The sequence below is a fragment of the Hibiscus syriacus genome, unplaced genomic scaffold (genome assembly GCF_006381635.1).
Source record: "Hibiscus syriacus cultivar Baekdansim isolate YM2019G1 unplaced genomic scaffold, ASM638163v2 tig00116971_pilon, whole genome shotgun sequence".
NCBI lineage: Eukaryota > Viridiplantae > Streptophyta > Magnoliopsida > Malvales > Malvaceae > Hibiscus > Hibiscus syriacus.
Window position 1 is genome coordinate 4,359,890 of NW_024063495.1, and position 12,088 is coordinate 4,371,977.

General features: G+C 33.2%; 2 protein-coding genes across 2 annotated transcripts; both read right to left on the reverse strand.

The window, feature by feature from the left end:
- Window positions 1-2,585: 2,585 nt before the first annotated feature.
- LOC120191699 (tobamovirus multiplication protein 2A-like) lies at window positions 2,586-5,686 on the reverse strand. The gene is made up of 6 exons (XM_039194613.1): window positions 5,422-5,686; window positions 4,715-4,814; window positions 4,473-4,553; window positions 4,279-4,383; window positions 3,320-3,529; window positions 2,586-2,941 (listed from the first exon to the last, which is right to left on the reverse strand). Exons 1-6 carry the CDS (start codon window positions 5,661-5,663, stop codon window positions 2,834-2,836), a joined length of 846 nt encoding a protein of 281 aa, XP_039050544.1. The 5' UTR covers window positions 5,664-5,686; the 3' UTR covers window positions 2,586-2,833.
- Window positions 5,687-6,852: 1,166 nt separating this feature from the next.
- Window positions 6,853-8,236, reverse strand: LOC120192071 (probable purine permease 11). The gene is made up of 2 exons (XM_039194924.1): window positions 8,127-8,236; window positions 6,853-7,982 (listed from the first exon to the last, which is right to left on the reverse strand). Exons 1-2 carry the CDS (start codon window positions 8,164-8,166, stop codon window positions 6,889-6,891), a joined length of 1,134 nt encoding a protein of 377 aa, XP_039050855.1. The 5' UTR covers window positions 8,167-8,236; the 3' UTR covers window positions 6,853-6,888.
- Between the last annotated feature and the right edge of the window lie 3,852 nt (window positions 8,237-12,088).

The window sequence follows — 12,088 nt, forward strand, 5'->3', positions numbered from 1 at the left end:
ATTTCTGACCGTGAATGGTTGTGAGGGTTGCTCTGAGAGATGGAGATAGACGGATTTCGTCGGAGATGGGGACAGATTTCGCCAGAGATAGGGACGGATGTCGCCGGAGAAAGTGAGAGATGGAGATGGGACTGAGTTGTGATTTAAGGTTTTAGGTTATGATTTACGATAATACTGTTTACATTTGTGTTGCGAAATTAATATTGTGTTTCGCGTTGCGAATTTGACTATCGCGTTGCGAATTTGACTTTTGTGTTGCGAATTTGAAATTCAGTGTTGCGAATTTGACTTTTGTGTTGCGAATTTGACTTTTGTGTTGCGGATTTGACTTTTGTGTTGCGGATTTGACTATCGTGTTGCGGATTTGACTATTGCGTTGCGAATTTGACTTCTGTGTTGTGAATTTGACTATTGCGTTGCGAATTTGACTATCGCATTGCGAATTTGACTTTTGTGTTGCGGATTTGACTATCGTGTTGCGAATTTGACTTCTGTGTTGCGATTTACAAATTCGTGTTGCAAAATTGGAAACTGGGTTGCGAAATTGGAGTTCGCGTTGTGAATTTGTTGGTCATTTTGTCAAATCTAAAAAAATTTAGTTAAAATCGTATATTTTAAGACATTTTCGATCACTGAGGTTATTTTCTCTTTTCTTTAATATTCGCTGTCAAATCTTCTAGCTGTTTGGATTTAAAGTTGATTTGCGCAGGAAAAGTCGCTAGTATGTTTTCTTGTTATTTTTTTCATTAAGCGTTTCAAATTTCTGTGTTTTCTTCAATTTAATTACTACTTCATTTCCTCTTGTTATTTTCTTCGTGATTTTGTGTTCAATTTATTGTGACGGCGGTAATTTTAAATACTAATCTAGTTAACGATTGAGGGATTAAAATCGAACGGATCAAAAATATAAAAATTAAAATTATTCATTTTTTAAAATCAATAATTAAAATTGACCAGACTAAAACATAAGTGACTATGTGTATAGTTTACCCTGTTTTAAATTATAATTTTATCCACTTTGCTTCTACATATGAAAAACACTCTTGCATCGTTCAACTCTTTAAACAATGATTCAATCCCTCATGTCATCGTGACCGGGAGCGTCGTGATCAGGGTAATAAATCAGATAACTGGGCGGAAGAGTGACGCCCAAGGTACCGCAAAACCTTTTGATTTCATTACCAAACTCCGGCGTGAATCTTCCATGGTTGAAAATCCAGTTCCTGCACCTGTAATCCATACTATAAATCGCTTCGCAGCATCCAAAGCTGAGGTTTATATTCTTCTCAACCAGGGATTTGAAAATATCGTGCTGGCACCCATCTACCTTCATCACTGTTTCCGCCCAACACACCGTCGGGTCCGGCGAGTATCTCTCTTCCCATCCGAGAACCGAGAAAACTGGGGTGATGGCTATGGCGAATGCCATGGTTGTGAAGAGAAAGAGGTACCGTTGAAATGAACCCATTGCGGAAGGAGCAAGAAACTGGTTGGTTTCTTTTGGAACGAGAAGCTGGGAATTTATACAGATTTCTTAAATGTCGATGGAGCTTTTCAGTAATGGCGGTATGTTACGAGATTAGTCAGATTAAATGACTTTTGTTTTTATTACAGATTGATATGCAACTATGCAGGTTTTAGATTCCTAGGGTTAATTGCATCCTTCAACCAATGAACCAAATTTTATATTCATCTTCAAACTAGATATGCACATTTTATGATCCGGACCGACGGGTTTTGATCCAATTCAGCTTAATCGGATTAATTTTCCATTTTAAAATTTCAGGCTCAAGTCAGACCTGATCAAGCTTTCTTAGGATTTGATTATGTCGAGTTAGGTTCAAGTTTAGGGTGAAAAAAACTGACACGATCTGATCTGACATAATATTATAATCATCCTTTGTATATTTAGAGGCTATTACAATAATACTCTTTTCTATTTTTCTTTTTTTATTCAATCAGATCCTTATTTTATCTAATAAAAATGAATTATATATAAATGATTCAAGTTGAATCAGATTGAATCGAGTGCAAATTTTAACCAAAAATATCGAATCGAATTTCGGATCGGACAGGGACCCTTCTAAATCTGAATTGAAACAAATATGAATAGGGGATTTCAATTATCGAGTTGGGTTTAAGTAACCCACAAATCCGACCCGACCTATTACCATCCTTGTTCAAAACATCAAAATCTAGAGAGTTGGGTGTAATTAGTCCAAGGGAGTGTTGGTCATTTAAACACCATTAAAAAGGTATCCTATGCAACTTTCTATTGTCTTGCATAATTTGAGTCTATGATCAAAGCACACTAGAAGAAACGTATAAAACCCAGTAACTATCAAATTTAAAAATAAAAAAAAAATCTCCTTGTTCCTGGGCTGAAAATGGGTATCTCCTAGCATAAATTTTCAAAGAAACCATTTTTATTCTGTTTCTGATTGTAAATTTCAAGTGCTCAATCACTTGTCTAAAGAAAAGAACTTATTTCAGTGGTTTATATGAGACATCGGTGTATATCGACATTGCATTGATGTCTCGAATCTATACTTATTTTGCCATATATATTCATAACATGAGAAGGAACATATAAGTAAAAGGCAGAGTTGCATTTAGCTCAGGATTCAACTCATTGCCCAACCTTAATGTAGCAGACTAGCAGTCCAATTTTTACACTCAAAATGGTTATGCGTTTTTGAAACACTTGTTTTCTAAAGAAATCAATGAGTGGGAAACACATAAAATAAGACTGTAATCTGAATGATAAATAAATTGAAGCTGTCATTCAATCGACAATGCAATAGCCTCGGAAGCCAAATCAACCAGATGATCGTCACATAATGGTGCAACGGCTGCTTTCTTCTGCTGGTTGAGGGGCCACCTGCTGATACCTGTTTGACTCTGAAGGGTTGTATGTGAACTCGGACGTATCCAGCCCATACTGATATACATCCAGTGAAAAACAATGTTAGAGAAACAAATAGGAAAAAGGTTAAGAGAAAAAAAAAGATGAGACAAAGGGATATAATAAGGAGAACAAAATGCTGGAATAGAAGAGGACGAGTGGCGGTGTTCGGGTTGGATCAGTTTGTAGTTTGGGGTATATGTCCAAACAGACCATATGATTCAAGATTTTACTACACAAATTAGATGATAATCACAAACCCTAGATGTTTAGAGGATTACTTGATTCAATGTTGAGATTTGAAGCCTCAAGGAAACCAAGACATGATGTAAGAATTGGTCTAAGCAAAGATTTACCAGACAAGACAACTATATGTTTATATCAAAGAGAAAGAATTTATGGAAAAGAAATCACCTTTTCCCTCATACGTGAACTCCAAGCATCAGTTCTTCCGGGCCGTTGATCAAGGCCGCCAGCAACAGGTACACCTGTAACTGGAACTGGTTGCCTGTGGATCAAAGGCTGTCTGATTTGCTGCCTTGGTGCAATGAACTCATCATCACTGTCATAATCAGCCGGTACATTGGCAGCCCTAACCATAAGGGCTAACAAGAAAATAAGAACCTGCAAGTTGAAGTTGATTTTGAATACAAATAAGTTAAAGCCTAGAGAAACTATACCAGTATCATACAGCAGATAAACAAGTCATAAAACAAATCACCATCAATCTAAAGTACTACGTGGTGCAATTTGTCAACTAACTTTCCCTCGGTGAATCATAATCCAACATCTTTCTCCATATGGAACCCTCCTAAAAGTTATCTAGGACTAAAATGATGTCATATGCAATCATCTTAACCACAATAAATACCGAAAAGAACTGGACATGCGGCATTCCAAATTTTCTATAGTTGAAGTTTTCAACTTTCCTTTAGTACGGTTAAATTGAATAATTTTCAACTTTAACACTTGATTATGGAATTTAAATAAGATCGTATCTCTTTTCTTATGCCAAATTTATTTGCAACAGATAGATATCCAAGACTAAGTTGTATCTACTCAGTAAGGATAAGAAAGCCCTGGACTCTTCTGTGCATTGTTATCACAAAGAACCATATGTTTGAAAGCCAAATGACGCTACGGAAAAAAAAACAAATTATAAGGGCTGAGAATAAAGAATACAACTCTAATCGATTAGTAATCAAATAGGAAAGCCTTTTATTAGAAAACAACTTCATTTATTTAACCTCTATCAGTCTATTAGATTGTTGCTCTATTTTTTTTTTTTTTGCATACTGTTGAAAGTGATTGTTCATGAATGTGAAGTAATATGCAAGTTCTCAGGATATAGATCAGTATCACATTACGTTTACCTCTAAGACAACAATTCCAAGAGCTACCCATCCAGCAATACTCCAGTTTTCTTGCAGAAAATGATATATCATATCAAAGTATCCTGTTTTATCCGCAGGAAGTTCCTAAAGAAATTAGCACCAATTAGATAATCAAGCACACTATCTTCGATTAAATAGAAGGGAGAATGGACCAAAAAGTAAGCAAAAGTCACATGTTTCCAGCTTTTGTCGAAGACTATGAAAGCTGCACATCCCAGCTCCACCAAGATCAACAGAAACACCAACACTGAATACTAGGTTGCCTTAAGGAAATCGATCATCATGAAAGAGAAGAAAAATGATTGGGATAAAATAAAATTAAGAACTACTAGATTATAATTTTGCTAGGACGTTACATGATTTATCTATGTCCAAATTACCACTGTCGAAAATATCAAACAGATAATGAGGATACACAAGACAAACAGCATAAATTCCGAGTTGAAGCTCCAATACAACCACAGCAAGATATAACAAATAGAACCACACCTACTCCAATGAATAAATATATAAACCTGCAAAATCGAGATTGAAAAGTTAAAACACATGAAAACATGCAGAAGATTCTTCAGCAATACACATGACCATAAGAAAAACAAACTGTTAACGTGTTATGAACTAGAAAATATAACATGTGATAGAAGACTACACACAAATTACAGCTGCTCAAGCTCCAGCTTAGCTGGCCTTGAAATATGAACCAAGATCTACCCAGTCTCCACTCTCAACCCAAAATTATCTAACATGCTTGAGGCTCTTTTTCGCATGAGTTATAGAAAAACTAGACAAAAAAGAATAGTTGGCATTGCTTCTCGCTGCCTCGGAATTGTCTTAACTATACCTACAAGGAAGCACCAAATGACATTTCAAATACCGATTTGTCCAATTCATCTGGGGATCTTGGAAGCAGATTTCATTCAATCTAGTATGACTCGAATTCAAGTGGACCGTGAAAAATTATAGTACATACCGGTATTTCACTAAAGAAATGGGGAAATATCACAAATGCTACATGAACACATTTTTAATTCAACTATTGCAAGCATTGCTAAACTAATAAGGAAAAATAAAGAAGTAACAACATCAAACATTCAAACTACGAGCAAATGAAAAAAACAATACCATTCTTTTGGAAGACGATCGAGAATATCAGACGAAACATACTCGGCCACCACGAGCATGGGCCGACCGAGCTGTCTCAAATGCTGATCACGGCCCGCAGGCAACAAAAGCGTGGCAACATCAGCAGCTCTTTGGTACTCAACAAACAAGTAGATCCCATATCCAACCATTGCCAAACCAGCAACAGTCATCAAAAAGTTCAAGAGCTTCAACAAGCATTCTAAGCATCCTCTACAAGCCATCCTCTATAAACAAATGAACAAAATTTCTCCTTTTTTTTCTGGGTAAATGTAAGGAAACAAAAATGGGTCCCCTGAAATCTTGGTATCGTCAAATCCCCAAGGAATTGCTCGACAAAATTATCTCATTTATGCAATAATCTTTACAAGTGAAATCAAAAACAACCCAATGCTTAAAATATATGTAATTTCTAGCTAAGATCGCACAAACCAAACAAAAAACAAATTGAATAGATCACTTACAATTGCCAACTGAGATGATCTTTTGGGAAATAAGAGAGGGAGAGACTCGGTATGTACAAAATCGAAGGACGCCTTCTATCTAAGCTTTGCTATTTCCTTACAGGATGGCAATCTTAATTCTTGCCATTATTGCCCTTTCGGTTAAAGTTGTTGGGTTACTAAAATTAGGATTAATAATACTAGACATCACTGAGATGTATGTTAAATTTTAAATTGGTCTTAATATTTTGAAACTGATTCAATCCTCAAAATTAAAATATTTTTCCAATGAAATCATTTCGTCAATCAACTGATTTGATTTAAAAAAATACTCATAGATTAATAAATAGTTTTTAACACATTAGATGTAAGTTGATATTTAATGTCCGAACCGATAACTAAAGTACCAAATTTAAAAGATACTTTATATTTGGATCCATTTAGAATTTTAATCACATTTTAAAGAGTTTTATATTTAGTTAGGGGTGTAAATATACAAATCGTTCGACGAACTGTCTGTAAATTATTTATTTATGTTTTTTTATTCAGTTAAATAAACGAGTTTGAACAAAATTTTCATGTTTATTTAATAAACAAACAAACAAAAACAAAGGTGTGTTCGTTTCGTTTATGTTCGTGAACAAAATTATTTGAAGATTCATTTATCGAAACATTTATAAATCTGTTTATAAGCTCATTTACCCGATTCTCCTTTTCATTTTATTTTTTCACATTTGAAATATGAGTGAAGGTATGGACTAAAATTGAAGGGTGAACTTTGGAGTTTACATTGTGAAACCTAAGGAGGTTAAAGACTAGTGAAGTAATTTCACCATTTTTTAGTTTGCATATAAAAGGATAAAAATAGAGTGTTGGTTGCCTATGAGACCCAAACCATATAAATTAATATGTTCGTGAATGGTAAACGAAACGAAACGAAGCGAAACATTGAGAGGTATTCTTGTAAAAAAAAAAGAGACTGGATTCAATGGCATATTGAAATACCCTAGACCTGAGCAACTTCATTGGAATTTGCCCTTTTGGATTTAGAATCATCTAAATAGTGTTGATAGAGGTATGAAATGAAACCCCATATGGCCAAAACCATGGCCATGGCCTTAACACCATCCATCTTGTCATGGAAGAACATCACAGCAAGAATGGGGATCACAGGCAAACTCAAAGTACTAATCACATTCGAGAACAGAGACGACACTTCGAAAACCAATCCCAGCAATCCGATCGACGAAACCTGCCATGTCACCGCCGTAAAAATCAATGTCATCAGATAGGATACCTTCCCATTTCCGTATTCGTTCATTTCATCCGATAAACCCCTCCATTCTCCGCTCGCGAACAACCCGACGACGCACCCGCAGGTGGCGACGAATGAAGGGTAGATTTGCATGTCCAGGACCGCGGAGAAGGTCTCTCTTTTTATGACCTTTTCGAATGAAAACTGTACAAGTGAAAGGTATAAAGAGTAGGCCGCCGACGCCCCGATGGTGCATATGAATCCGATCGCGTACTTCTCTTTCGAGACGGTTGAGGTGTTTTCTGAGCCTGAATTGACTGCTAGGAGGGCTGCTGAGATGGTAAGTAAGATAACAGAGTTGAGTATAAAAGGAGTGAACTTTTGGGAGTTGAGGAAAAAGGAAAAGAAGGCATTGAAGGCCAGTTGAGTCGCACAGAGTAGCGAATACGTCGACACCGGGACATACAGAAGGCCATACGAGTACATCATGTTGTCTCCCGTCAAGAGTAAACCGAAACCGAAATAGAGCACAACAAGGGTCGAAATCGTCGGTTGCTTTGTGGTGCAAGAAACACCCCTATGGTTTGATTTGGAGAATGGTGACGAGAAGTAAAACAAGAGAGGGAGTAAAATTGGGAACCCTGCCGATTGAACAAACGTTGCCATCCACTTACTGTTCCCTCCTTTGTCATAATACAATCTTCCGAGCAACGTAGCCGCCGATTGGCCGGCGATAAGAAAAACAATATAACTTATCACACGAATCCACCATTTGTAATGCCTGAATCTTGAAGACTGAGGCTGATTTGCAGAAGAAAGGTCTTTATCTTGATTCTGGGTATGAACTATAACATAAAACATACATAGAAAACAGTAAATTTTAAGAAATTTGCAGATAACAGAAGGGGTCGAACTCGAATCTGACTCGACTTTAAACTTTATCGAAATTCTCTTCGACCGAGAAAAGAAGGAATTTACTTGGTACAAACCTCTGGTTTGCAGTTCAACACCCATTTGAGGCTCCTCCATGAAGGTGCAGCAGAAGATGAACAAAGGAGCAGCAGACAGATATTTTAAGGTGATGAGATAATGTTCAAATCATTGATATGTTTTGACGGTAAAGACAAGTTGTTCCAACTTGCTGGTTGAAAATAATGAATATGAATTCATACACATATATGTCAATACAGTGTTGAGTTTTCAAATATTTATTTTAGTCAAAATTGGCAACTTATATTTTTTTATAAAGTATAACAGAAAATATCTCGAATATATAATAGAATTTTATTTAAAATATTATTTTTATTTTGAAATTATTTGAGCTAATTAATTTTTTTTTTTAGATTTTGAGTTCAAATTAAATTTGATATTTTTGAATAATTAAAACACTGAAAATTAAAATGATATGGGTTTGGTCTATAGTTAAACAATTTGATTATTTGTGATTTGGTTCTTGATTTCTCTTTTTCCCATTCTTCACTCGTTTTAAGTCTGTTTCGACCAAATTTGAACCATATGCTCTTCAACTACGGTAGAATACCTATGTAATTTCCACACCTCTTTTTGACAACAAATTTTTTATTTGTTTTCAATTTAATTTATCAATTTTGTATTTTCTTCAATTTGATCCTTTGATAGCAACCCTTTTACAATTTCTTTCTTCCATCAATTCTTTGACTCCTTTATACTTTGTACTCAAAATATATTCTTTTATAAAAATAATATTATAAATATATTATATAATTTAAGAGAATAATTATATAATAAATAATATTAAAATCTTACTTACATATGTGAAACAAAAATATGAAAAATATGATTAGAGAGTTAATTAATTAAGAACCAATCAATATATAACATTATGAATAATTATATTCAAATTTGAATAAAAATTTAAACAAATATATTTAATTCGTCTCGATTCAAATAATAATTATAAACTTAATTAACTCGTATTTTTTCTATTCGAGTCTATTCGATTCGATCTAAAATTCACGATTATTTGTTGCTTTCGCCGTTAATTTTGATTTTTGGGTTTGGTTGTTTTATGAGACTTTACTAACTTAGCATTTTGCCAACATTTTATTTGTCAAATGACTGTCGGAGTAGTTAAGTTTCCACTTTATTATAAATGAAACCTTTGGAAATCTTTAATACTTTGTTATTTTCAAAATCCATCGTGTCTTTAACAATCAATTGACATTTAAGAAAATGTCAAATCAATAAAATCTTAAAAAAATAACTAATATGGTATCAAAGTTAATAGGGGATAATACAGGATCCATATAATTAAAAATATATATAGGGTAATTTTTCAATACAAGTAAACTGTAGGGACTATTCATAAATTTTAACCTATAATTAAGTCAACAAGAAGAAGAAAAAGAAAAACTAGGGAGAAAAAATTGTAATTGTTGCAAAAGCAAGGGAGCAGTAGGGCAACGACTGAAAAAAGCAGGACGAGATTTTATCAAGAGTTTACTCAAATCCAATGAAAGGTTTTTTATATTTGGCTTAATACATAAATTGGCCCTTGAGTTTAGTAATTTTATCAAATTGATCACGGAACTTTTTTGGTCAAACTAGCTCCTAAGGTTGGAAAACGGACACAAGTTAGTTTATAAGACTAACATTGTTAAATTTTGAAGCCTATTTGATAAATTTGCCTCTTAACATTTTAGGGTAAACTATGCGAATGATCCCCTTTATTTTTGGTCTGATCGATTTTGATCACCAATTTAAAATTAAGGGTACATGGTCCCTAACGTTATCGATTCATTCAATTTTAGTCCCTAATGTTATCAATTCGTTCAATTTTATTCCCTCGGCCATTAAATCCCGTTTGATTTTAGTCCCTCAACTATGTCACATATTCGTTCAAGGTTAAAAACGGAATGACTTAAACCAAATGGACCGATAATGTCCGGGACAATTTACCCTTAATTTTTAAATTGGTGATCAAAGTCGGACATACCCAAACAAAAGGGATTATTGGCATAATTTACCCAACTTTTTAACTCCTACTTAATTTTAATTATAATTAAATTAAATATTTATTTATAAAAGGAAATGCAATTTGTTTAATAAAAACTATCTTTTTGTTATTTTTAATAAAAAATACAAATAATTATCCAATGGTTTTAAAAAAAAATTAAAAAATAACTAATACTATATGTATCACCGCAGGGAAAATTCTACAGTGCACGTCGCATACTATAAGATACCACTAAAGCGATGTACCGAAACATACCACAAGCAAATTTTATCCTTATTATGTAAATATTAAAAAGTATAATGATTTATTTAAAATTGATCATTTATTAAAAATTAATTATAATTTTAATAGAATTATAATTAAATTATGATTTTAGGGTAAACTATTTTTCAGTACCTAAACTATCACTTTAGTTCCAATTTAGTACCTCAACTTTCATGTTTTTCAAAATCATACTTAACATTTATTTTTTATTTCATTTTAGTACCACGCCGTTAAAAAGTTAACGGCATAGCTGACGTGGCGTTTTTTATTTAGGTAAATTACACGGTTCATCAGTCAACTATCTTCTCAGTTCTATTTTGTTAACTAAAATTTAAAGATTTTCAATTTAATCAATAAACTTTCAAATTACTTGTACTTTGATCTCTCTTGATGACGTGAATTATTTTATTATTATTTTTGGCATGACATAACAAATTTATTATTATTAATGTCAAATAAAATTTAAAATCAAAATCAAAATTCTTAATCTTAATCTTAAATTTCCAAACCCAATGCCGATCTAAATTCATCCCTAACTTCATCTTCATAAAACAAATAATACCCAAAAACCTAGATTAGCCCTTGTTTTTTCTTTCATTCCCTTCTTTTCCCTAGAGGTAGTGCTACAATTGAGTGGAACTACACAAAAAATAAAAAATAACCTTGCAGTCCATATCATCTTCTTTCTTTTATTCTTTTCATTTTGATTTTATGATTAGGTCCGTGAAAGTAAAAAGGGGTAATGTTGCTTTTGTTTGGTTGGTGATATAGTGAAATGAGTTATCTTTATTTTACATGGAAAATGAGAGAAAGTGCAAGAAAAATAAGTATAAACAGAAACCTACATTTTTTTGTTTTGTTTTTGTTTCATACTAAAATTAAACAAAAAAAAATAAACGTTAGGTATTGTTTTGAAAAAATTGAAAGCTGAGATACTAAAACGGAATAAAGTAATAGTTTAGGTACTAAACGTATAGTTTACCAGGAGCAATTGATTTTCCGACAGATCGAAGCACCGGATGCTGTAGCAGTTGATTTTCCAATGAGTGAAGATGATCGTCGGTGGTGACTGATGTTGATGGCCAGTTCTAAATTATATAACTTAAAAATATTAATTCTAAACAAATTAAATTATTTAAATTAATTATTATTTTTAATAAAAATCATAATTCTATTAAAATTATAATTAAATTTTAATAAATAAATAATTTTAAATAAATCCTTATATTTTTTTGTTAACAAAATCCTTATATTTTTTAATATGGTAAACTACTTCAAATACCACTCACCTTTAGGATTGGGCTCGTTTATGCCACCAACTTTTCAATTTTGCCAATTTTAACACTAACGTTTAAGTTTAACTGCAATTATGTCACTCCGCCGTTAATGGATTAACGACACGATGACATTACATCTTTGTGTCGTGACGTTGCTGACGTGGCTCCCTCACCAAAACGACGTTGTTTTGACATGACTGTGTTTGGTGCTAAAAAAACCCAAAACGACGTAGTTTTGTTTGAGAAAATTTAATAAAATTATGCTTTTGAGGGGATTTGAACTCAGGACCTATTGGGAAAAAAAACAAGGCTTAACCACTGCACTAAATTAAAGTTTGATTTTTTCCCTACAAACATAACATAGATAATATTAGTCAGGATTCCAAAAGTTACTTTCTAAAAAACCCACGAAATT

Coding starts and splice junctions, on each gene's coding strand:
- LOC120191699 (XM_039194613.1), bottom strand. CDS start 5,663: ATGGCTTGTAGAGGATGCTTAGAATGCTTGTTGAAGCTCTTGAACTTT. Junction 4,815..5,421: donor GATCGTCTTCCAAAAGAATG/GTATTGTTTTTT, acceptor TCGATTTTGCAG/GTTTATATATTTATTCATTG. Junction 2,942..3,319: donor GTTCACGTATGAGGGAAAAG/GTGATTTCTTTT, acceptor GATGTATATCAG/TATGGGCTGGATACGTCCGA.
- LOC120192071 (XM_039194924.1), bottom strand. CDS start 8,166: ATGGAGGAGCCTCAAATGGGTGTTGAACTGCAAACCAGAG. Junction 7,983..8,126: donor TGTTGAACTGCAAACCAGAG/GTTTGTACCAAG, acceptor TTTATGTTATAG/TTCATACCCAGAATCAAGAT.